At 40.5% G+C, this 25,376-nt stretch overlaps 1 protein-coding gene across 1 annotated transcript in view; it reads right to left on the bottom strand.

The window, feature by feature from the left end:
- Positions 1 to 23,153, bottom strand: part of DOCK2 (dedicator of cytokinesis 2) — a 480,195-nt gene extending 457,042 nt beyond the window's left edge. The window contains exons 1-2 of the mRNA XM_072630938.1: positions 22,702 to 23,153; positions 554 to 637 (exon numbers count right to left, since the gene is read on the bottom strand). Of these exons, the coding sequence (XP_072487039.1) occupies positions 554 to 637; positions 22,702 to 22,744 (127 nt within the window). The 5' untranslated portion in view covers positions 22,745 to 23,153. The remainder of the gene's footprint in view (positions 1 to 553; positions 638 to 22,701) is intronic.
- Between the last annotated feature and the right edge of the window lie 2,223 nt (positions 23,154 to 25,376).

Raw genomic sequence — 25,376 nt, 5'->3', positions numbered from 1 at the left:
TAACTTAACCTTGTTTACCTCGGTTTCCTCATCTGTAAAATGAGCTGGAGAAGGGAATGGCAAATCACTCTAGTATCTTAGCCATGAAAACCCCAAAAAGGGTCACAAAGAGTACAACATGACTGAAATGACTCAACAATATAGCCACCCCTTAAGCTCTCTTCCTTTGGATCACTGTGAATTTCTTCAGGATTTTTGTCTAGTTGTTTCTAGTGAGGAAAAGGGAGGAAAGTGGCTAACCCTGTCCCCCAACCCTGCCACACCTAAGCCTTAAGCAATTTTTCCCTTGGGCACCAAAAAAAAGGGGGAAGGAGGAAAGACTCTCATGGAACTTAGTCTGACTCAAGTTGTGGATCCAGAACAGATGAGCCTCTAGGTAAGGAAGATAGTGAGCACAATGCCCCAGCCTTTGGGGCCAGCCTCTGTCAGGTAACACTAAATTTCTCTAATGCTGAAAATACTACAATAGATGCTATAGGAGTAACAACAGAATAGAGTCCAGATATCTCACAAGGAGGAGCAATGCCACTTTCAAAGAATACCAACTGCTTACCTTCACAGGTTTCCTGGATCCGCACCACATCACCAATCTGCAGGGAGAGCTGGGGGGCTCCATTGCCTCGAAAGTTATATATGGCTACAAAGGGAAAAGAGAAGGACAGGTAGATCAGAAATCTGAGAAAGGAGACCATGATCAAGCAAGAGTTGTGGGATCATGGAGAGGATCATGAGATCACAGATTTAGAACCAAAAGGGATCTTAGAGGCCATCTAATCCAACACCCTTATTTTACAGTTGAGGAAAATAAGGCTGAAAGAGGCAAAACTCACAGTGTTTCTGACTTCTCAGATTTCAACAATGTGCCTCAGCTGAAGGCTCCCCCTCCTCGCCCTAGAACAGCTATCACCTCCTGAATTTTTCTAACCCTAGAACAGACTTGTACTACTTGTACTACTCCTAGTACTACTTGTACTATTTTCTCCCATTGGAAGGACTGAGGCCCTTATTCCCCTCCTTCCTGTTCCAAGGTAAGCCCTTTAGAGTTGGGTTTGAATGTATATACTTAACATGGTGTCAGGCAAATAGTAAGTGCTTAATAAATGCTTTTTCCTTTCCCTCGCAAATTGAAGACAGGTCTTTCAGTTAAAAGAGAAACAACATATTCCCCAAAGAATAAAACAGGAGACCATTGCTATGGTTTTGGGGGATGGATTTTGGGGTGGGAGTACAGGAAGCTTGCTGAGAGGCAGGAGAATATAGGGAAATTCTATAAACCTCATTCAGGCCTCAGCACCTCTGAGGAATTCTACAGTCTAATGGAAAAGATTCAAATGCCCAAATGGATCCAAAATCTCAAAACTCAAGTCAACAGTCAGCTCACTGCTTTATCAAGCACCTACTGTATTAAGAACTAGGGATACAAAGAAAGGTAAAACAAAACAAAAACATTGCCTGTTCTCAAAGAGCTCACAGTCTAATGGGGGAAACAACACGCAAACAACTATGTAGAGGAGGGAGGGGAAAAAGCATTTATTAAGCACCTACTATGGGCCAGGAACTGTGTTATATGTGACCTTGCCGGAGTCACACAGTTTAAGGCTAAATTTGATCTCAGGTCTTCCTGACTCCAGCTACAGAATTGTATCTACCATACCAGCTAGATGCCTATGTCCAAACAAGATGCATAAGAGATAAACTAGGGGTAGTCTCAGAGGAAAATTATGGGGGATCAGGAAAGGCTTTTTGCAGAACATAGAATTTAACAATGTGAAGCAAAGTTCTTAGCTGAAAGAATGGGTGAGGGGAACCATAGGAGGCTTAAGGAGGGATGAAAAATTTGGGAAGGCTGCTATAGCAAGACAGATAGTCAATCTATAAAAGGATTGCCTTGCACCTTTGAGGGCCCAGTTGAGATTGAACAACATGAATTTGTAGTGAGCCTAGTTCCTATGGTTTCATAACTTTCTCCAGCTTCATTCAACAGCACATGAATAGGAACAAAGGAAGTAGATGGTGGGAGGAATCCAAGACTGAGGCTTGGAAAGGCAAGGTTGGTGATAGAATTGAGCAACAGACTCAAGAGAGGAGAATAAGATTGAGTTGAACTGGATCCTCAAAGGGTCAAGGAAAGAATGTATGCAGGGCAGAAATAATGACCCAGACTCCCTCCAAAAATGTAGATCACGGTTCATTCATGCTTGCCCACTACATCCTATGTGACTTTTATTCAAGTCTTCCCATAAGTTCAACATGGAGGATCCACCCAATGCACCTAGTCCTTTATTCAGTTTCTTCTGAAATTGAGAATGCATTACATCATGGAGGTTATCCACTAACTATCCTTCACTCTTGCACCAGACCAGCTCTTAGGAAAAGCTATGTCTACCTCATGTAATCTTAATTAGTTTTTCCTTAAAAGACACTGAAACCATCCCAAAGCCCTAATTGGTCCAGGGAACAAAGGCTCAAACCACTGACATAGCTTCCTAAAGCCCTCAATAGAAAAGCCTGTACAGAAGGAGTCAGAAGCTCCTCCTTCAGGCACCTGCACTGCAAATGCAAAGTGTGCAAACGAATCACAGCTAGCTCGATGAATATTTTTTCCATGCCATGATTAAGTAAATCTCCTTTTGTTCATTACAAAGGTTGGTCTACAAGTGTTTCATCCCATTCCATTCCCAAACCTAACCATTGGAACTCCTTGTTTTAAGCCTGGCCTGTAATACCAGTCTATTTTCTTTTTCAGTCATAGATTCTTTTTTGACATCCATTACTACTATTCTTTAAAACTTATTTGTTATGCTGTGAAGCCTACACATACCCTCCATACATCAGTTGTTCTCCATTTCCCTCTGAATGACACTCATTTTTAATTCTTCAGAATGTTCCATGACTCACAGGAACACGTGTTTTAAAAGATGGGATTTTGTTTCTGGGAGAAAGTAAAGGTCATTAAATGAGCTTTGCTGGTTGACGCTTTCCCTTTTTAATTTAGGGCCTTATTCATTATTCATGTCATTGATTATAAGAAAGCATTTGGTTTGACAGAGTAAAAATCCATCTTAATGGAAAAGACACAGGATTGGAAATCAGGAAATGGTGTTTCACTATTAATTAGTTCTATGACACATCTAGAGAGAATACTGGATTCAGGTTAGGAATCAGCAAAATCTACTTAGAAGAACTCAGTTCCAGTCTCAATTCTATCATAAACTAGCCTTGGAGACTATTTTAATTCATATTTTGTTGATGCCTACCATTTTTTTATCACAATTATTGCCAGATGTGCCTCCCCATACAGTGAAACTTTTCTTGCAACTATCAAAAAAAGACCCACTAATTAAAACCAATCCACACAATTTCCAGACATTTGATTGTGTATATAGCATTCTGTACCCATAGCTCCCTACCTTTCCAAGGAAAAAAGAAAAGTGCATTTCCTTGACTCCCCTGAAACTAAGATTATAATTAAAGATTTTTTGTTTTCTTGTCAGGGATCAAGCCTTAATACCACTTCTTCACCATAACCTATACTTTGATCCTCTGCACCCCACAAGATACTGTGACTCCACCTCCTGAATACCCTGGCCATGATTAGTGAGACTTCTCCCTCATTTTGCCAGAGCTCAAGCCTCATGCCCTAGGTATCCCCTACCCCTCCATTTTCTGACACTCTTTAATGTAGGGCCTTCCTCCATTAGAATAAAAACTCCTTGAGAGAAAGTATTGTCTTACTTATTTGTATTTGTAATCCCAGAAGTATACAGCACTGTACTTAATAAATGCTTTTTTTCTATTTAGCATCTATCTATCAATATCTATCTAAGCCTATGGTGTGACTTCATTTTAGAGTTCATTTCATTTATATTATTGTACATATTATGTACATTAATGTTTCTGGTTTGGTTTACTTCCTTCTGCAGCATTTCATACATATCTTACCATGTTTCTCAGAATTTATCATATTTATTGCTTCTTACAGCACAGTAATATTGCATCACATTCATATACCACAAAATGTGTTCAGTCATTCTCCAGTCATTGGAAATCTACCTTGTTCCCAGTTTGGTTTTTTTTGTTTTATTTTGTTTTTTGTTACTACAGTAAGTTTTGCAATGAATAATTTGGTACACATAAGACTCATTTTTATCTTACATATCCTTGGAATGAAATCTCTGGGTCAAAAAGTAAAAAAAAGAAAAATCATTCAAACCTGTGGTTTCACCTTGGTGTGGAAACTCCCTTAATAAACGTAGATCAGAAACTGAGTAATTTATAATCTTAGAGTTGCCTGCAGCATTGAGAATTTAAATAGTAATTTGTAGATGATCGCTCTATCAGCATGTCAGAAGCAGGATCTGAATCCAGACCTTCCAGATTCAAAGGCTCATCCTCTACTAATCACATTGCCTCTGGATTGGGCACTTTGGCAAGCGATTTAAGCATATGGATCTCATCCATCAAAAGGTGGTAATATTTCCTGTCCTACATAATGGTGTTATGTGAATAAAATGAAGCAACTGATGTGAAAGTAACCACTACAGGGATGCACCACAAATGGACAATATCCTTGTTATGATTACTGTGGGGATTTGGGAGAGGACATCTGAAGACTAGCCTCAAACTTTTTGACCCAGAATTGAGGTTGTAAAATCTATGGTCACAAGGAACCTCTATGTTGTCCCTATGTTGTGCAAGGTCTTGGCTAGATCCTGCAGGAAAAACAAGTGAAATCCAGCCCCTGCCCGAACAAGTTTAAGGTCTTATAGAAGACGTGAGGAGTGTACACCCGAAAAAAAATTAAAAGGGAACAACAGTCAGTGCCACAAGAGCTATGGGAATTGAGAAGGGAGAAACTACACCAAGTCTGGTCGAATCACCCCAGCAGTTACTCTAGAGGTTGGAGGCACTGCTAAGGAACCAGGATCTGGATTGCAATTTAAAGATGCCTTGTCTAACTTCCTTATCTTAAAGAGGAAAACCCAGGTTACAAAGTGAATGACTTTGTGTTAAAGGCCTGGGGGGGAGGGGAGGAAGGGGAAATGCAGTCAGGCTTTACTTATCTATAAATGAATTATCTCTGGGGCCCCAGAGTTTTATTTCCACCACAAAGGCAATGGAGCCGAAGAGCAAATGACCAAAGAATAAATATGAAATATGGTGCATGTGTCTTGGACCCTATTCCCAAGCCAAATGCAACATTGTCTATCAAACTTTTCTATACACCACTTCTCCTCTGGGCAGAGAAAAAGTAACACACATGCACACACACACACACACACACATACATGCATCATGCATGACTTAGCCAGATCACTAGAAATCTGCTTAGTTGAATATACCAAGAACACAGTCAACACCTGAGTTTAATTTAGTGTATTTTCCTAGAGGGCAGACAGGATTAAAGCAACCTTGTTAATCCCATAAACAGAAGAAAAATATATTTGCAACAAAACTATAACAGAAATAATAACGCCAGCCCTCAAACTGGTGCTGTGAATGAGGTTTCCAAGGCAATACACAGGATGTTGGTGGGCAGGACTAGGATGGGGCTTTCTTACACCTCCATTTTTGTGGGTGGGAAGCAGTGACTGCAAACGCCATGCCCACATGGTCTGCCAAACAACATTACTACCATTACCAGCACTGGGCTACAAGGGAGGAAAAAGTATAGAGTTTAACTAAATTTGTTTTAACACCTAACAAGCTCTTCTCTCACTGACCTCTGTGGCTACCACACCAAGCCTATGATTCAGAGACATACCTAAGACTTCTCTCTCTATCCCACCAGTTTCCAAAGTGAGAACTGGGAATGCCTAAGGGACTATGAATTGACCCCAACAGATGTGTGATCAACCAGACAGTTGGATGTTAGTTTGTATCCCATTCTCACTACAATAGCCAATCACTGGGACTTGTCTCCATCACAACCACCCCTCTCCTTATTTCCATTAATCATTCTTACAGATTGATGGTTTCAGACGCAGTCCTATTTTTCTATTTTTAAAGTTTGTCAAGTTTATAATAACGGAAAAGAAAATTTAATTGTCCACCTCTTCACTATGTCATGCAAGTTCCTTTTGAAGCCCTGCATGGGTCCCTCAGGATTCCCGGGTACCAATAACTGCAGCTGCTTCTTCTCTGAGAGAGAGAGCTCTTTACTCAACAGGAAAAAACAATCTCACCTTCTACACCCTTTCCATTAACAGTGGAACAAAATGAATAGCCCAGGATGAATAAGCATCCCAGAATTCCTTATACTATCTTTCTTCTCAAGCCCTCTCCTCTTTCAAACCTCCCCATGGCTGGTGTTGAGGGTACCACCATCCTTGCAGTCATCTGGGTTCTCACAATCTGATTAGCTTCAACTTGTCCCTTTCCCACATATATATCATCATGTGACAAATATTGTCCGTTCTACCTCCACATCTCTCCTTTCTCTCTACTCACACAACCACCAGCCAAGCTCAGGCCCTCATCATCTCTGGCGAAGGCTATTGTAATAATCTCATAATGGACCTCCCTTCCTCAAAGCTCTCCCTACTCCAATTCTTCCATCATACAGATGCCAAAATAAGCCCAGGCTTGACCACTTTATTTCCTGGCTCAATAAACATCAGTGACTCCCAAATGACTCTAGGATAAAACATTTCATTCTTATCTCACCCTTTAAAAATTTTCTATTTTATATAATTTTAATGTATGCAATTATTAGCATGATAGCATACATACATACTTTATAAATAAATAAGTATGCACATATTGGCAATACATGCTCAAAAGTTTCTACTGACAGGGGACACACTCAAAAAAAGTTTGGAAACCCCTGCTATCTTCCTAAGTTATCTCCTGGGAAAGTGTTCACAAAACTTATTTATATCAAAATGACCTGATAATGACCTGATCTTGTAACCCCTTCCAGTGCAACAATCCCTTTAATCAAAGAAATGAAGCTCTAACTATAGAATTTCAGGTATAAGCAGGAGGGAGATCTTTGGGGCTAGAGGAACTTTCTTGTAGATCAACCTCTTAGTTGATCTACAGAGCTATGCCTTCCTGTAAGAAGCACAGATGCATTCATTTTCATTGTGTCCAAGGCACTTGTTGATAAGTAGGAAACTGTTTACATTTTTTTAAAATAATGTTTTGGATTTTTCTCCAATTAAAGATAAAAAACAATTTTAACATTTTTTAACATTTTGAGTTCCAAATTCTACTGTCTCTTCCTTCTCCCTCCCAACAGTAAGCAATCTGATATAGATTATACATGTGTAAAACATGCTTGCATATTAGTCATTTTGGCGAAGAAAACTCAAACCAAAGCTGTTTGCATTTTTTTTAAGCCTGCTCAGTCCTTGGACATAATCACTTTGGATCAAACCATCTGTTACTGTAGATGAAGAAGCAGACGAGGCACATTGGGAAAGAATCCTGGACACCATGTCAGGAATAGCCCTAGGGTCTGTTCTCACTAAGAAACTAACCATTAACAAGCTGACAATAGCCACATCACCTCTTGTGCTTCAGTTTCCAAGTTGGTAAAATGAAGAGATTTGACTGGAACTCGGACTGTGTATGAACTGGAGCTAAATCCTTGCTCTGGGTTTTGATTTGCCTCCATGCTACGGGAATAGCTGAAATTACTAGATTCAATTCAACTGACACTTTTAAAGCACCAACTTGCACAACCCAGGCTCCAGTACTAAGGATACTAGGATGAACAGGAATTCACATTTCTTTAATGCTTTCACCTTTCTGAAGCAAAACAATGTTTAGTTTCTGTAGCTACCAGGGAGCTGATCTGAAGAGCATTGCCAGAATGATGGCGAAGGCTCTCCCAGTCCATGCCATGCAAGACTCAGTTGATCTATTGGCACATTTTTCCTGAAAAAGAAAATACTCAGAGGGAACATAGCAGCCATCTTAATATCATTGTTTTTCCTCCATTGATTACCTCCAATTTATCCTGAATATTTCCCATTTGTACATAGTTATTTGCATACTGTCTTCCCTACTGGAACAAGTTCCTTGACAGCAGGGATTGATATTTTTTTTCAGTGTGTGTGTGTGTGTGTCTGTGTGTCTGTGTGTGTCTGTGTGTGTGTCTGCTTTTCTTCATATACCCAGCACTTAGCCTGGCACATATTAGTTGCTTAGTAAAATGCTTATTGACCAACTGACTGAAATATCTGAAAGTTTGTAGTGTTTGACCTCAGATAGAAAAGTCAGAAACAATACGAAAGTTGCGATTCAAGCTTGATGTCAGAAAAACCTTAACAACTAAAGAGATATTCAAAAATGGAAGTGGCTTCCTTGGGAAAGCAGGTGTCCTCCCACAAACTACCTTTGCTGGAGATCTCCACACAGAGGATAGATTACTAAGTATGTGTTAGTGAGTATTCTTTTTGAGGTATAGTTTGGATTATATGACTCTCCATTGATTTTTAACTCTGAAAGACTGTAATTTTGTGATTCTGGGGATTTGGATTATGCTTATGTATTCTTGCACATGTGGCAAGACAGAATATTCTAGCTCCTTTCACTGCTGAACATGCCAAATGTCCAAGGGATCTAACCCATGATGAAGTCCATATTCTTCCCATTCTCTGAAATGCCCTGGGTGAAAGAGGAGGTCTCTGCTATATATATCCTCAAACATAGGGCTAAATTTTAAGACATGAATTGAATAATAATATTTGAAGGTATTGGTCTAAGAGGAAAATGAATTCAGAATGCAAACCTCTGAGATGACAGTTTGATTTACAGACTTACTTTGTGCCTTTGCACACCTAAGTACCTTCATTTTCAGCACTTCAGATGTACCAGTAGAGGAAGTGGCTTTGCATACCAGTTCCAAATTCTGCTAACTTTTCAAAATGAGTTACAGGAAACAATGCCAAAATGGCTCCCTATGCTGAGTTTTGCTTGCTTATCTCTCATTGCTGTTATAGTGTGTTTCAAACCAGTGAGATAATAGATTTTCGCCTTCCTCACACTCTTGAAAGCCCTAACCCCATCCTAAATTTATGGATGAAAAAAGTATAAACCCAAGAGGGAGCTGTCTGTGCTGCCAATAGGATTGAGATTATTGATTTAAAGTTGGAAAGGACCTTAGAGATTTTCTAGTCCAGCTCCCTCCTTTTACTAAAAAACAGAGGAACCTGAAAGGTCCAGAAACGTTAAGCTACTTCTCCAGTTCCACAGCTGGGAAGTAGCAAAGTCAAGGCTCAAAACCCAACATCTCTGATGCCAAGCAGCATCCTTTCCCCTGAATCACAAGACACCTCAGTATATGGACTTAAGCTGGAGTCCATATATGGACTGAAATACGACTCAGGTTAGCATCTTCAGTTAACAATATAGTCAGTGCTAGTGGTGAAGCTAGGTGGCTCATAGTCACAACTCAGGTATATTTTGGAATTTTCTTGGGCTTCCTTCTAAACTTCCAAAGATATTCTTTATTTCTTCTCCTATTTAATTCAACATTATTAAGCATTATTTTATTTGCATTTGTCTTTTAAAATTATAGAAAGGCATGACACAGAACAGACGTTAGAGAGCATGTAGTTCCAACCTTCATTTTAGAGAGGAGCAAACGGAGAGCCAGAGAGGTTTGATGACATGCTCAGAGTGGCACAGTATGTCAGAGCAGAGGCAGGATTGGTACGTGGCTCCTCTGATGCCAGATCCAGGTCTCTTTTCACTCTACCATATTATCTCATGTATACATTATCAAAGTAACTGAGCTATGTGTTGTCTTTTTTTTTGTAGGAACAACTTCCTAGTAAGGTAAGGTAAGTTGGTATTGTGTGGTATTTTCTTTGCTACAGATGAGGAAACTGAGGCCCCATAAGTGAATTGACTTGCTTGAGTTCACCTAGAGATTGAATGAACAAGAAACTTGAGAAACTTAATTTTCTACTACCCAACAGCCCATTTCTTCCACATAAAGAATATTAACTCTAAAAATAATACAAACTGATAGTTACATAAATGGTTTAGTGTTACAACAGTAATTTGAGATACTTAATGTAAGTATTATATTCCCATTTTGCTGATGAGAAAACTGAGGCTAAGAGCAGGTGAGTTTGTCTGTGTCAGATGCCAAATTTGAAGTCTGATCTTAGGGCTCCAGGTGAGGGTGTATTACCTTCTATCACAATCCTATCTCTTCTCTACCATGAAATTTAGAATATACTTCTTCTAGCATTTCCCTCCACTGTTTCATGAAATGCTGACCTAGCTAGGCTTTCTATTTTAATTGTGGCTAGAAAAGAGACTGCTATATTCCTGGGTGTGTACACACCTCATTTGGGATCTTGTTATTTGCTGACAAGTTTGAAAATGAAGGGCTTCAGCAAATCTCTAGAATTAATAGCATCTGGGCAAGCGACCATACAGCCTAAACAGCCACGATAACGAAACAAACAAACAGAAACCATCTAAGTGTTGCTTTTCAGGGACTGGGGTAGAGCTTCAAGAGGGTATTAGCTCCAGTGGGAGATGTAGCATTGAAACAAAGAGAAACAGTCCTAGCCTCATTAATTTTCCAATAAAAATGACCCCCACTGAGTCTCCAGACTTGGAGCTGACAGCCCTTGCCATAGCCTCAGCTCTAAGGCAACCAACACTTGACCTTGCATCAGGACCTGAGTTGTATTGCAATGATAAGGCAAAAACAGCATGGCTGAGAGAAGGCAAGGTGGGCAAAAGTGTTTAGGGAGCAGAAGGCCTGGAGGGGGAAGAGCGTCTTTCAGAACTATCACGTGAAAGGAATTTTCCAATTCAGGATTTGGCAACATCAAAGACAAAACAACAAAGTGGCACCATGTTGGCCCAGATATTTGCTGAAGGGAACTTTAGGCAGTATATGAAAAATCAGAGAGCACTGGACTGGAAGTCAAAAGATCTTCACCATAGCCTCAAATCCAGCATGGATGACCTTGAGAACCTTCTTTCCTTAGTTTCTAGAGTTCAGGGCAGCTGGGTGGTACAGTGGATAGAACACTGGACTTGAGTTCAAATCTTCCTTTAGTTCTTACTAGCTATGTGGCCCTAGGCCAGTCTCTTAACATCCGTCTGCCTCAGTTTTTTGATTTGTAAAATGGGAATAATAACATCTACCTCACCAAGTGGTTGTGAAGATCAAAATATTTGTAAAGCACTTTGCAAACCTTCAAGAGCTTACATAAATGCTAGCTTTGATTATTCTCTTTTAAATGGAATAACAATATTATGCAACCTACTTCTTGAGGTTGGGGTAAGACTCAAACTTAATAATGTATGGGTAGGCCCCTAACTCTATAAATATAAAGTTTTGATTGTTATATTAATGGTTATGAGGTCACTAGTTATCACTGGGGACAGAACGCTGCATTTGGAGTCAAAAAGATAATAATTAGCATTTACGGATCTCTCTAAAGTTTGTAAGGCACTTTACAGAAGTTCACTCATTTGATTCTCTCAGCAAGTCTGTGAAGTAGGTGCTATTTACAGATGAGAAAACGGAGGCACAGAGAGTTTCAAGGACTTGCCTAGTATCACCCAGCTCTAATAAGTGTCTCAGGTAGAACTGGAACTTAGGATTTCTTGATTCCAAGTCCTCTACTCTGATCTGAGTTCAAATCTCTCTCAGCCACTTAATAGGTATGTGACCCTGGGTAAATCATTTAACTTCTCTGTGCCTCCATTCCTCCATTTACAAAGTAAGAAGAATAAGGACACCTATCTCACAGGGTTTCCTATGGAAAGCAGTTTTGCAAAGCTTAGAGCCATAGAAAAAACAGCTAGCTGTTATTATGAAGATGATTAATCAAATGCTCTTTCTTGAATGAAGCCTTCACTCAAGTTCAATTCAATTCAATAAGCATGTATTAAATGCCTTTTGCATACAAGTCTCTATGTTCCTACTCCAGTTCTTCATGGTGACCCCGGACCTTTAATGACTATGTCAGCAGAGCACAAGTTCTATCAGGTCCACCACAATGGAAAGACTTCAAATTTAGGAATGGAAATATTCAAAAAAGTTCATCACAAGAGGGTTGGCTACCACATTTAAAAGTGCTGGGGGGAGGGAAGCGTGGGCACTGAAACTCACTCAGCCAACCTTTTATTCAACAAGCATTTATTAAGTTTTTACTATGTGCTAGACCCTGAAGATAGCAACACAAAAATTATATAGTCTCTGCCCTCAAAGAGCTTATAGCCTCTTGATCAAATCTATAACAACACCAAAACCAGTGAATGCATAAATACTTAAAGTATTAACTAAATCCATAACTGCTCCAATATCAGTGAACTCCTAAATCCCTAATCCATACAATCTTTATTATGGGTTGTGTACCATAGGAATAGGGGAGAAAACTGTCCTTAATAAGTTTATAATGCAGTGGAGAAGGTAAAATTAAGCCATATGAAATCACAAACAACTGAAGTGTACTGTGCAATTTAATTAGGTGCTAAAGTGTGTGGTATAGACTAGGAGAAATAAAGAGAAGAATAATTAATTAGAGCTGGAATGGTTTGGGAAGTTTCCAAGAGAAAATCAGAAATGACTATAATGCTCTGATATAACAGCTGTCCTACTTAATGAGATTTCAAAATGAAACTGGAGTTGAGGTAATGATGACAAAACGGGGAAACTGGGACCATTTGAAGCTGTTGAGACTGCAAGACCATAGGAAAATTTCTAATCTCTTCCCACTGCCACACAACAAGTTTTGTGAATTGGAAAGAGAAAGCAAGTCTTTTTCTGTCCCTTCCCTCAACTCTACCATGCTGCAATTTGTGAAATGGGAGTATTATTATTTACTTTCAATTTAAGGATTTAGTATTCACAATGTTCCTTGAGAGAGGCGGCCTGTCACAATGGATAGAATCCCTCCCTGAAATCAGGAACCTCTGACACATACTAACTGTGTGACCACTGAAAAGTCACTGAATTCAAAATGCCCCTGTACAATTCTCTCAGATTCTCTCAGTTAGATTTGTCAGTCCACATGGGTGAAGGGAGTTCTCATACAGGAAAACCACAAGTCTAAACCAAAAACGACAAAAAAACCTGTAGACCCAAAACTGTTCCTCATAATCTCATTCATGAAGAGTAGTTTTACTGAGTGCATTCTAAGGTTTTGTTGATTATTTCTACTTAAACCCAGTTTAAAATTCTCACTCTACTCAGTCATTTCTTCGGGTTTGGGGTTTTTTTTAATACTCTAAAAGGCCATAGCCTGTATATTACTTGTCTGGGAGAAAGGATCAGGAGAATGTTTTATCCCATTAAAAGGTCAGCAGATATTAATGATCACTTTACTCCCTTAAGAAATAGGATAACTCAAAACATCACAGTATGGGAGAAAGAATGCCTGAATAATTGGGTTTGTACGTATTCGTCCTTTGTTGCCAAAGAAGACCATGCCATCAGAGAAATGATGACATGACTTGCACTTGACTTTGTTTTGAGTGAGGGAGGGCTGTGCAGGTCACCAGCCTCACTTCTCCTCCAGAGCCATCTGAATCCAGTGACTAGATATTCATCAGGATGACTGGAGATGATCCAGGATGAGGCAATTGGGGTTAAGTGACTTGCCCAAGGTCACACAGCTAGTGAGTGTCGAGTATCTGAGGTGAGATTTGAACTCGGGTCCTCCTGACTCCTGCACTGGTGCTCTATCCACTGCACCACCTAGCTGGCCCAACTGGGTTTAGGAATATAGTGTAAGGGCACAAGGGGAGTTAGTGAGTAGGAGAGGTCCCAAAGCCAAACCTTGCCTGCCTACCTGAGGGTCTGGTGTCTTCCCATCCATTACTGAGAGGGAAGAGGATTCCTTGGCTTTTATCAACAGGCGACAGTTCATCTCAGGAGCAATGGAAAATTTAGGGGCAAGGGAACAAGCTATCGTCCCTTCACAGGCTCAAGGTTCTCTTTCCCTTCCCTTGTTGGGGTCAAGTTAGCAACAAGAGTTCCCTCTCCCCTGGAGAAGTGAACACCCAAGAGAACACCCAGACTTGACTACTCAGGCCAGAACTCTCCAAATCTGATACTTTTCCACATCCACCTTCCCTCAGACCCAGGTGGAAGAGAACAGAATCCTGAGCCCAAAAGCCTCAAGAACACCAGTGTAATGCAAACCACCAGTCTTTCTTTCAGCCCTGCCCCTACAGACATCATCAAGGGCTTTATCCCTTACAGAGAAAGGGACCACTATCCCTGTCACCTCCAACACCAAGCACCTACCAACTGCCACCAAAGAACACGTAAACTCAAGAGGCCCAAGAAGAGCTACCAGCCTAGCCTCTGATTCCCAAAGTTATTATCCAGAAGAATAAACCCTGTGGAGAAGACGTCTGCCATCCCCACCATTACCATAAATGAACTAACAACTGCCATTGATGGGGCAGACAAGCCAGCTTATCCTGAGAAACAAGGCATCCTGAGGGAAAGTCAGGAGGTAGAATGGGCCAGCCAGGACAATCCAGCACTACCACTATCTTCCTTCAGGTGTGGGTAACTCACCTAGTGTGTGAGAGTCCTAGGAATAATAAGCACTTCCTCTAGTCTCAGACTACCAGCCCTGTTCCAGACCTGGCCCTCATAGCCATTGTCCTTATGGAGATGACTGGAAAACTGCCTTTATTGATGCTATAGTACTCAACTCCTCAGTAGCCATAGCTATTGAAGACACAGAAAACTCCATTCTCAACTCCAAAGTCTTTGATATTGTCAAATGGTTCCACCTTAGAAACAGATGTGATCTTATCAAAAGAAGTGATACTAAAAACCATGGGTTACCATCTGTGTTGCCACTGAACTCTAAGGACTATCAAGCCTTTCTATCTGAATTGCAATTGAAATTGTTGTCTCTCCAGTTCGAATGTGACCTCCTTAAGAACAGGGATTATCTCATTTTTCTATTTGTATCCCCAGTGCCTAACATGCTATAACATGTGCTTGGCACATACATGTCTTTTCAATTCACTCATTCATTCATTCTGACTTCTATGGCTCTGTTGTTTGTCAAGGAAATTACACCTTCTATGAGTAGAACTCTGCATGGATGTGCTGCTAGAAAATGAAAGGAGAAACTGCCAGAATTGAGATCTAGCCTTCCTACTTTCTGCAGAGCTTTTAGGCAGCACAGTGAAAAGGAAAACTTTCTGGCCTAGCCCTCAAGAGACCTTGGTTCTGCCATTAACTAACTATATGACTTAGAATGACTCACTTTAATCCTCTGGGCCCTATCTCCTCTGTACAATGAAAATCAGGTGACAGGGATGGGTCTTGATCAGAGGTATCAAACATGCTACTCCTGAGGGGGGCCTGGACCAGATTAAAATGTAATTCCTATCTGATTTTAATGTGTCAATGTATTAATTTTTAAAAAAGAAATATGTAAACCTGTATGACTTTCTAAATCAGTATGTGGCCCACAGGGATCTTTTATGAATGTTTATTGGCCCCCATTTCTATTTGAGTTTGATAGCACTGGTCTAGATGTTCTCTAAGGTCTTTTCAAATTCAATCTAAAATTATGATTCTACAAACCTCAAAAAAAAAAAAAAACATCAAACCAGTCTGACCATTTACTCTAAAGTTGTTTTGTTGTTTTTCTTCTAAGACAGACTAAAGTCTAAAGGAATATTACAGATTCCTTTTCATTGCCTTTTGATTTATAAAAATTGATTAAGGGGGAGAGACTAGGTAAAGAAAATATATTTATGGTTTTTCAAGAGAAAAACTTCTCCAGACTTCATAGGCAATGTCACTACATGTTCACATGTAATTGAATACTAAATTCATGAGTTTTAAACATTTTTAAAGTAGGTCCAAAAGTTTAGAATTGAGTGCATCCTGACATTTGCCACATTTCCCAGGGACATGGGAATTTCTGTGCCTGGACCAAGCACCACAAATGGTGCTTGGGGCAAGCCATGGGAGAGATGCTCTCATTTGGACATGGGGGAGGGAGGAGAGACAGATCCCCACTCTTTGGGGGAGAAAAAGATCCCAAGCTCTCCATGAAGCCACTGGCTTCTGGGAAGGTTACCAACCCTGAGGAGGCTGGCCATCTGTTAACCATTTTAACTAATTATTTTTGTTAGGTCAGTTACTTATTTACACTTGACTTACAAGAAATCTGACCACTTTTTAGAGAGGAAGAGAGGAGAAAGAGTGAAAACCTCACAGATCCCTTTGACAGTCTAATCAATTCTATGGACCCCTTATCAGAATTATGGTTTTCAATGCATAAAATTAAACACTTAGGATTACAAAAGAAACAAATTATATTGAGAGACAGTTAAAGTATTTTTTAAAAACTAGGTTAAGAAGCCTTGACTTGTAGCAAATAGATATATGCTTTAGGGGAAGTCTTAAAGCCAATCCCCATCTGCCCCATACATACACAAAAAGTCCCCTCAATATGTCATGTTAGAGCTAGAAGGAACCTTTTTGATCATCTGGTCCAAATCCTTTATTATACAGTGGGAGAAAATGAGGCCACATGAAAGAAGGTAAAAAATAAGCATTTATGTAGTGGCTGCTATGTGCCAGATGCCATGCTAAATGCTTCTACAAATATTATCTCATTTGATCCTCACAACAACTGTGAAGGAGATTCACGATTACTTTCTACATTTTACAGTGAAGAAACTAAAACTTAGGTAAAGTGACTTTCTGAAGGCTACCCGGCTAATGAAGGAAGTGACTTGTACAAGGTCACAGAGGAAGGCACATCCAGCTCTGAATGAAAACTGAATCCGAGCTGAGGCAGGTTTATAATTAAATCTTACAGATGCCCAGGATGTTCCAGCTAGACACTACCTTAGAGATGACCTTGACCAAGCTCCTCATTCTGCTGAGCCCAGAGTTAGTAGTGCTAGGACAGAGACTTGAAGTCATCAGTCTCCTGACTCCCAGTAAAGAGTTAGGTAGGCCAGGTTATTGAAATTTGGCCTCTTTTAGGGGTCATGGCCCTTCCAGAGCAGTGAGTATCCCCCCTTTTTCTCATGACTCAGGAAAAACAGCTGAAAAGGGCGGGCAGCTCCTTTTCAGATGCATTCTGGCCTCAAATTCATCCACACTTACACACCCACAGATAAGTCTTCAGGATACAGAGATTCCCTACAAAAAGGTTTAGTCCTCTAGTTGAGCCTAAGGAACTGTCTCCTTCTTGTGTCTTGACTCATCTGAAGTCACTTTCCCCATCCTACCTCCAATCCCATCTCTGCTAGAAACAGATTATACTTGGAGATTATTTTATTCCACAAATAACTATTTTTAAAATTTTTATTTTCAGTTCCACATTCTCTCCCTCCCTTTAACTTCACCCTTATCCATTGAGAAAGCAAGAAATGATACATATTATACATACACAATCAGGCAAAACATATTTCTGAATTAGCCAAGAAAGAGAGAGAAGAAGAGAAAGACATCCCTTCCAGCATTTGTCTCCACAATAACTTAGACAGCATATGCTTTCTTTCTTAAAGGCACTATCAATGGCTCCTTAAATTTCCTTCTCTGGGACAAAACTCTGAAAAACCCACCTTTGTTCTGGCTCTGATATGATCCATCTCAATAAAACTTCCCCCTGAGTTGATAATGCTATTTCCCCCCATCCTTGAACTTCTCTTATTTCTGAAAGCTTTTTAATCCCCCTTCTATACTGTAAGTTCCATGGGGACAAGGACTGTGTATTATCCAAATTTCGCACCTCCCCCAGCACTGAACCTAGCACTTGCTTTGTATGTTGTCCTGAATAAAGAATCATAACACAGTTTTGAAAAGAAGGAAGCAAAGAATGGAAAAATGTCAGTCAACAAGCATTTTTTAAGCACTTACTATGGGCACAGCACTGTTTGTGGAGGTATGGACATTATGTCCGGCAACAGTAGAATGCTCTTATCAACGCGGTACCTACTAAGACAGAATTAGGAGTTGAACAGATGGTCTACAGATGAGTCCAGAACAAGCCAAGGGACCTCTACACACATCCCAAATGGGAAGAGAACACTGGAAAGAAGGGGAACTCAGGGTATATGGTAGGAAAAGGCAAACTTCCAAGTTTCATTGTCTCACATTGGCCTTTAGCTTAATTTTTGTAGGCCACAACTAACTCACAAGCATAGGTAACAGGAAGTTGGGTGAGTTGATAATGTTACCACATAAAGTTACCAATCTACCTCAAGTGGTACTATCCCTTCTTTCTTCCTTTTTCCTCCAATATTTTTTAAATGGTTTGTTGTCCTTAGCATTTTTCAGGCCTCAGATCACTTTGAGCTTTAGTATTTCTAATATTTTTATAATAGCAACTTACCATACTTTCATCTTCATCCTTAATTGCCTGCCTTTCTATCTATATCTTATGTATATACTATATATAATATATATCTTCTATATGTACTTTTTATATATATTCTATATATATTTTTTTTGGATTTAAATGAATCAGTGAGTTCTCTGTGTGAAGGACCAACACAGACAGACCGACAGAATATGCAGCGGTCTCTTTAGACAGCTCCCCCTTTCCTTCCCATTGGAATATTTCATGTATCATGGATTTTGAGCTGAAAAGAACCTTAAAAGTCATCTGATATAACCCCTTTGTTTCCTAGATAAGGGAAACTGAGGAAAAGAGGTTAAGTGATTTTTCAGAATCGCACAGCTGGTGTCAGAGACAGAATTTAAACCTAGATCTTCCTAACTCCAAGTCTAGCACTGTCCATTATGTTTTTGAGTTTCATTCTTGAGAGTTTCCCTTCTCACCTGGAATGACTTTCCTAGTAGAATTTAGTCTGTGGTAACCTATCTATCCTTCCTCTGAACGCTTTTAAATCTGTTTTTCCAAAATTAAGTTTGTGTGATTAATACCAGCATTCCGTTCCTTCTCTATCACAAAATCTAGGATGGAGCAGTCATTTCTTGCCACCTCCACCCCCATCCCTACGTTGACTAAAGTTCCTATCACTTCTAATTAAGCAACCAATTCCACCTCATTAGTCGGTATCATGTCCAGAATATCCAGATGTTCCCTCACTGCTTCCTCTACCTTTTGAAGGATGAAATAATCATTAAGGGAAAGCAAGAAATCATTAGTTGCTCTGCTTTGGGCAGAGAAAAAAACACTCTAGCAGACGTCCAGATCATTGAAGTCCCCCATCACTGCTACATCCTTCCCCTGTCTCAGACTTATAGTCTGTCTCCTGAACTCTACAGTTATTTCTTCCATCTGTTCAGGTCTTCATCATATATTTTGATGATAGTAAACAAATGCTCAGCACCATACTTCCCCTATGGTTCCTAAATTCCCTTATCTGATGAGTACAGTGTACCTTCTTGGTACATTTAAAGGCATCTCTGAATGCATAGTAGATTTTGTCATATATTTTGATGATAGCACCCAAATGCTCACCACCATACTTCCCCTATAGTTCCTAAATTCCATTATATGAGCACAATGTACCTTCTTGCACATCCATTTAAAGGCATCTCTAAATTCATAATAGTTTTTTGTCATATATTTTCTTAATCAATGGATACTAATAATACAACTAGTGACATATAGGGCTCCTTAAAACTGTTGATGTTAAAAAGTATTATCAAATCTGAAAAGTTCTGACATTAAAGCCAAAGTAGTTTACTGATCATTCCTTCAACATCATGTAGATCTCTCCCTTTGTGTCCTCATATGCATCATTTTGCAGACTGCTTCACCTTTTCTCCATCTCTCTGTTCTCCAAGTCCAATTCAAGTCATATCTTATTAATTAACCCTTACTTCACTCCCCAGCACTTCATTGCTGCACTCTCCTCTTAACTCTTATAGTATTTACGGTTCCTAATGCTTACATTACAGTTAGCATATTAGCATGTCTTTGAACTTCTTATGTGACTTACCTTTATATACACATGTAATAATATATATACATATGTAATACATATATATATGACTTGAATCTCTTACCAGACGAAGATAGGCCTTATATATTATATTTCTTTATATCCCTAGTGCCTAGCACTGAATCACAGAATTACATAATTTTAAAGTTGGAAGGGACCTCTAAGGCCACCTAACTCACACCCCCAAAAATAACTCTTACTACAAAATATCTTTCAAGTCACCAGACCCTCTGGTGAGGAAGAACTCATTACTCTCCTCATCCCTACCTCCCAAGATAGCTTATCCCAACTTGGGATTGCTCTCATGATTAGGAAGTTTTTCTGGACATCAAATCTAATTTTGCCTTTTTGCACTTTCCACCACTGTTCCTAATTATGCCCTCTGAGACCAAACAGAACAGGTCAAATCCTTTCATGAAGCAGCACTTGAAAACATCATGTCTCATCCCCAAGTCTTTTCTTCTCCAGGACAAATATTCATAGTTTCTTCAAATGACCCTAATACAGCATGGCCTAGAGGCCATTCATCATTCTGGCTGCCTCCTCTGGAAGCTCTCTAGTTTATTATAGATAGTGCACATTCCACTAGGCACTAAAAAAGATGTATCTGAACAAGGAAGACCCTTGGCAGCCTTGATGCAAAAAGATCACTAGTTCTGGGTAGTAAATGTCAACTTCTCCACCAAAAGGCTAATACATTAGTCTACACTGAACTGGCCCAACCTAGTAATTCAGAAATGGTGCAAATAATTGTTTAATACCTTTTTTCAAGAATATTTAAGAACCAGAAGGTCCCCTAGTCCAACCCCCTCATTTCACAGATGAGGAGAGTGAGAACCAGAGAGGCCACATGACTAATTTAAGGTCACACAGGTAGCAAGTGACAGGACTTAGGTTGGGAACTGAGTCTATGTCCTCTAACTCCAAATCCAGAATTCTCTTCATGTACCACAGCTACTTTCAAAGCACTTTCCTCTTCTATTGTCTCATATGGTCTCCACAGCAACCATATGAGGCAGATATTTCTCCTCCATTTTAGAAATGAGGAAGCCTTAAAACAGTTCACACTCAAGTCAGTAACAGATAAGAAACTGAATCTCTTGATTCAGTGTTAGGAACAAGGAAACAGAGGGACTCCTACTTTAATGCTTTTTTTCCACTAGACCACATACCCCTACCTGGAAATTCCCTACCCCTTTTATAGAGAGAATCAGAAAGAGACAGAGAGGTGGAGAGAGAGAAAGAGAGACAGGCAGACAGACAGACAGATAGAGAGAATCAGAGAGAGAGAGAGAGAGATGAAGAGACAGAGAGAATCAGAAAGAGACAGAGAAATGGAGAGAGAGAGAGAGAGAGAGAGAGAGAGAGAGAGAGATTCATGTTATTTGGAACGGTTCTATCTATCAAAGGAGAGATAGAATTCCTTTGTAGAGTTTGAAAACCATTGGACCAACAGATTCCTTAAAATCACAATTGGAGCCCTCCTCTCCAAGGAGATTAAGTGATTTTTCATCAGCAGGTGCCAAAGTTGTCTTGAGTAACAACATATCACCAGGTCCCCAGGCCAACTTGAGTTATTCTAGGCTGAAGCCTAACTTTCTTTTGTCTTGGATCAAAATAAGTTTCTGAAGTGTTATCTTAAATGTCTGAGTGTACTTTTCTCCCCCTTCTCCCACTTCCAGGGATGAAGTCAAAGTAGAACATCAGTTTGATCTGTGGTTACTGATCTGATCTGGACAACCAACCCTTCCTTTCCCTGAACCACATTGCAGCAAAATCCTATAAAAGGACTGCACCGTAGTCATAATTAGAAAAACTCAAACTATATACCAAATATTCCTCTCACTCACTAGTCCCTTGTAAAGAACTCTGGGAGCCTGGACCAAAAGTAGAAGGGAGCTCTCTATGTCTCTCTGTGTCTTTCTCTCTGTATCTCTGTCTCTCTCTGTGTCTCTGTCTCTGTCTCTCTCCCTGTGTCTCTCTCTGCCTCTCTCTCTCTCTCTCTCTCTCTCTCTCTCTCTCTCTCTCTCTCTCTCTCTCTCTCTCTCTCTCTCTCTCTCTCTCTCTCTCTCTCTCTCTCTCTCTCTCTCTCTCCATTCAACCAAAACACTCAGGGGGAGCCAAATACACTATATCTCCACATCTCCAAATTGAGCATACTGCTAGCACCCTTTCTCCCAGTCCAAGGCCTAATAGTCCCCTCTCAACAAATCTCAGGGTCATCTGACCTCCGAAGAACCTTCAAGGGAAGCGAAGGGTTTGGGGAGGGGCAGGAGGGCGTACAGAAAGCGGGAAGCAAGGCGTGGAGAGTGCATGGTTGACCAAAGAGACCTCGTCCCCGCCCTTCGGGGCCAGGAGCCAGGCTGAGGGGCAAGAAGCCAGAGGTGACAAGCTGGGAGTCTAACCCTTGGCTCCCACCCTGCAGCTCAGGGCGTCTCTGCTCAACTTCTCGAAATGCAGAAGTGGCTGGAGGAGCTCAGCGGCTGGGCGCGGGCTCCGTGGTCAGAGGCAGCAGCTCAGAGGGTGGGGGCACTCACCCACTGCCTTCCCCCCCTTTTTTTCCTCATAGAGAGTAAGGGTGAAGATTCTGTGCCTGGAGATAAACGTGGAGCTGAGGCAGTCTCCCTGAGGCTCCACTGGATCAAGTTTAGGACGGGAGTGGGGGAGAGAAGGGGGGAGGGAGGAGGGAGGAGGGAGGGTCCCTCCCTCAGCATCTCTGCTGAGCGCTGCCACCCCTCCCTCCTCTCCAGGGCTTAGGGTCCCCGCTGTGGCCGGCTCCCCTACAACGCCCAGCACACCTACCCACGCCTTGACGCTCCTTGTCAGTTTTGCGCCAGGGGGCCATGTCCGGGGCCTTGGGGCTGCTGACTCCGAAGATAGTCCGGGGGGTAGCTGTGCTCTCAGCCGGGCCCCACTTCCTTCCTCTTTTCAAACTCCCTCTCAGGGCCCGCCCTCCCCTCTTTGGGGCTCCCTGCTCCCTCCCCGGACTGTGAGCTGGCTGTCAAGGTGGCTGTGGGAGAAAGGCAGCCAGACACCTGTTGGGCAGCGGGGCGCGGGACCCTGGATGCGCTGCGCTCTCCCTTCTCTGGAAGAGGGAAGAGGGCGAAGGGAAGGGGGACTCCCTCAGCCTGGCCTCTCTCCCCCGGGCAGGGGAGAGAAGGGGGCCAGGACCAGGGCTCTGATATGGAGCTGATAGATACACGTTAGAGATGGCAAGAACCCTAGAGGTGAAGTAGTCTGACCTCCCTCAGCAGGCAGGAATCCAGTTACATCATCCAGAACTTTGCAAAAAAAAAAAGTCGGGGAAAATTCCTTGAACTGTCTCAATCCAGTCTAATAACAAGTATTTATTAATCACAGTGTACTAAAGGGCAGGGCACTGTGCTAGGCACTGGGGATTAAAAGATGATATGAAAAACATACGTTCCCCTCCCCTCCTCGTCCAAGGAGAAGAGGAATACAACCCGTAAGGATGAGCAGAGAAAGCAGGGAATGTTTAGAAAAGAGGGTCATGTCTTGGGAGACAGTTCCCCACCCATTCCTCTCTTCTTCCTTTTGATGGAGGGGCCATGCTGATGAAAAGAGTTTTCCTAAAAAGACGGGAATTTAGTAAAGACTGAATTTCTATTTTCCTGCCCATGGAAAAATACAGGTGTATAGCATAATGAATTTCTTTGATCTGTAGCCACTTTTTTTGCTTTGCACTGGAAAAATCAATAAAATAGATTAAGAAATATTGAGGCTGACAAGTGGCTATGAGGAAGTAGTCATTTTATTTTATCTACAACCATGTCTTTTTCAGTTTTCTGGTAGTGCAGTCGAGTATGTTTTGGAAAATACTATTTTAAAAAAGAGGTCAATACATCATAGTCCAGGATATCACAGAATCTAAGCTCTCTAGAAAGGTCACCTAGTCCACCTTGTACCTAACATAATCTCCTCTACCACACATCCAGCAGGTAGTCCTTTACATACCCATAGTTAGATAATTGAGTAATTGGTGTGAGTCCTAAACTGGGTGTATTTTCTCTGAAGGGCATTGACAAATACAAGAATTCTGGTCACTGACACCAAGAATGTTTGAATAAAGGGTACTTTTAGAGGACACTTTAAGTCCTAGAGTCTAGCACACTGATATGGTTGGAGTTGTGATTAAACTGTTCAAACCTCCAAAGAGTGATTTTCTCCTGCCTGTAGCTGGTGGCTTAAATGAATTATGAATCTATGTTCCTTAGATTATATGTGCTAACAGAAAATCTTCCAAGGTGCAAAACTGTCAATTTGTTGTCAATTGAACCAGAATTTGTAACGAGGATATTTGAGATAAAGATTAATTTTTTTTAAGAAAGATGATATCTAGAAACTAGATTTCATGCTGTGAGAAAAAACTAAAATAATATTTGGATGGCATATAAACATTAAAAAAATGGGATTTAGAACTGGAAGGGACATTAGAGATCATTACTCCAATACTCTCAATTTTCAGATGAGGAAGCTAGGCCCAGAAAAATTGAAATAACTTGCCCAAGGTCCCAAAGGTAGTAAATGGCAAAGCTAGAGTATGACCCTAAATATTCTAATGTCAAATCTAGTGCTTTTTCCATTTTACTTCATTACCTCTAAGATGGATTTTTTCTAATATAATTGTTTCAAATCACTGTGAAAAGAACTTGATGGACTCAATAGGCTTCAATACATTTGATTGATTCCATGTGCCAATCAAATACAAAAGTAAAAACCTAACAACTTTTTTCAAATATAATGTAATATACTAATAGGTTTGGTAGCATAATGCTGAACATGATAAATTCAATAGTTGAGTAGCTAAAATGTATTACAGATTATCAAGGATATGAACAAATAGCTTTCAAAAGAAGTATTGTAGCATATAAAAGACCATTCAGAAGCAGACTTCAAATCACTATTTGTAAGAGATATGCTAATTAAAATACCTCAAAGATGTCACCTCACACCTAGAAAATTGACAGAGAGGGCAATAGATGAGAAGTCAGAGTTGAAAGGACTGTGAGAGGATAGCTATACCAATGCTATACTGATAGAGATATTAAATAGATGAATCATCATGTATATCAAATTGGAATGATGCAAAAAAAGTGGCATTTAGACCTAGCCATGCAACTATTGGCCACATACCCCAAGAAAATCGTAGACTACATGCTAGTATATTAACATCACTTTTTGATAGTAAAGGAAACCAGTAACATTTATTAAGTACCTACTATGTGCTAGGCAATAGGTTAAGTACTAAAGATACAATACAAAGACAAAAGTGGAAACAGTTCTTGCCTTTGAATGGTCTAGTCAGAGGGAAATGTGTAAGTGTGTGTCTGTGTGTGTGTGTGTGTGTGTGTGTGTGCGTGTGTAGGTGGACATGGACATTTTGGAGGAAACAAAAGTTCTTATGTAGAAAGCAGCACTTGAGCTAAGCCTGAAAGCAAACTGAATTTCAGTTATAG

The sequence above is a fragment of the Notamacropus eugenii genome, chromosome 1 (genome assembly GCF_028372415.1).
Source record: "Notamacropus eugenii isolate mMacEug1 chromosome 1, mMacEug1.pri_v2, whole genome shotgun sequence".
NCBI lineage: Eukaryota > Metazoa > Chordata > Mammalia > Diprotodontia > Macropodidae > Notamacropus > Notamacropus eugenii.
This window is presented reverse-complemented; position numbering and strand designations above follow the sequence as displayed.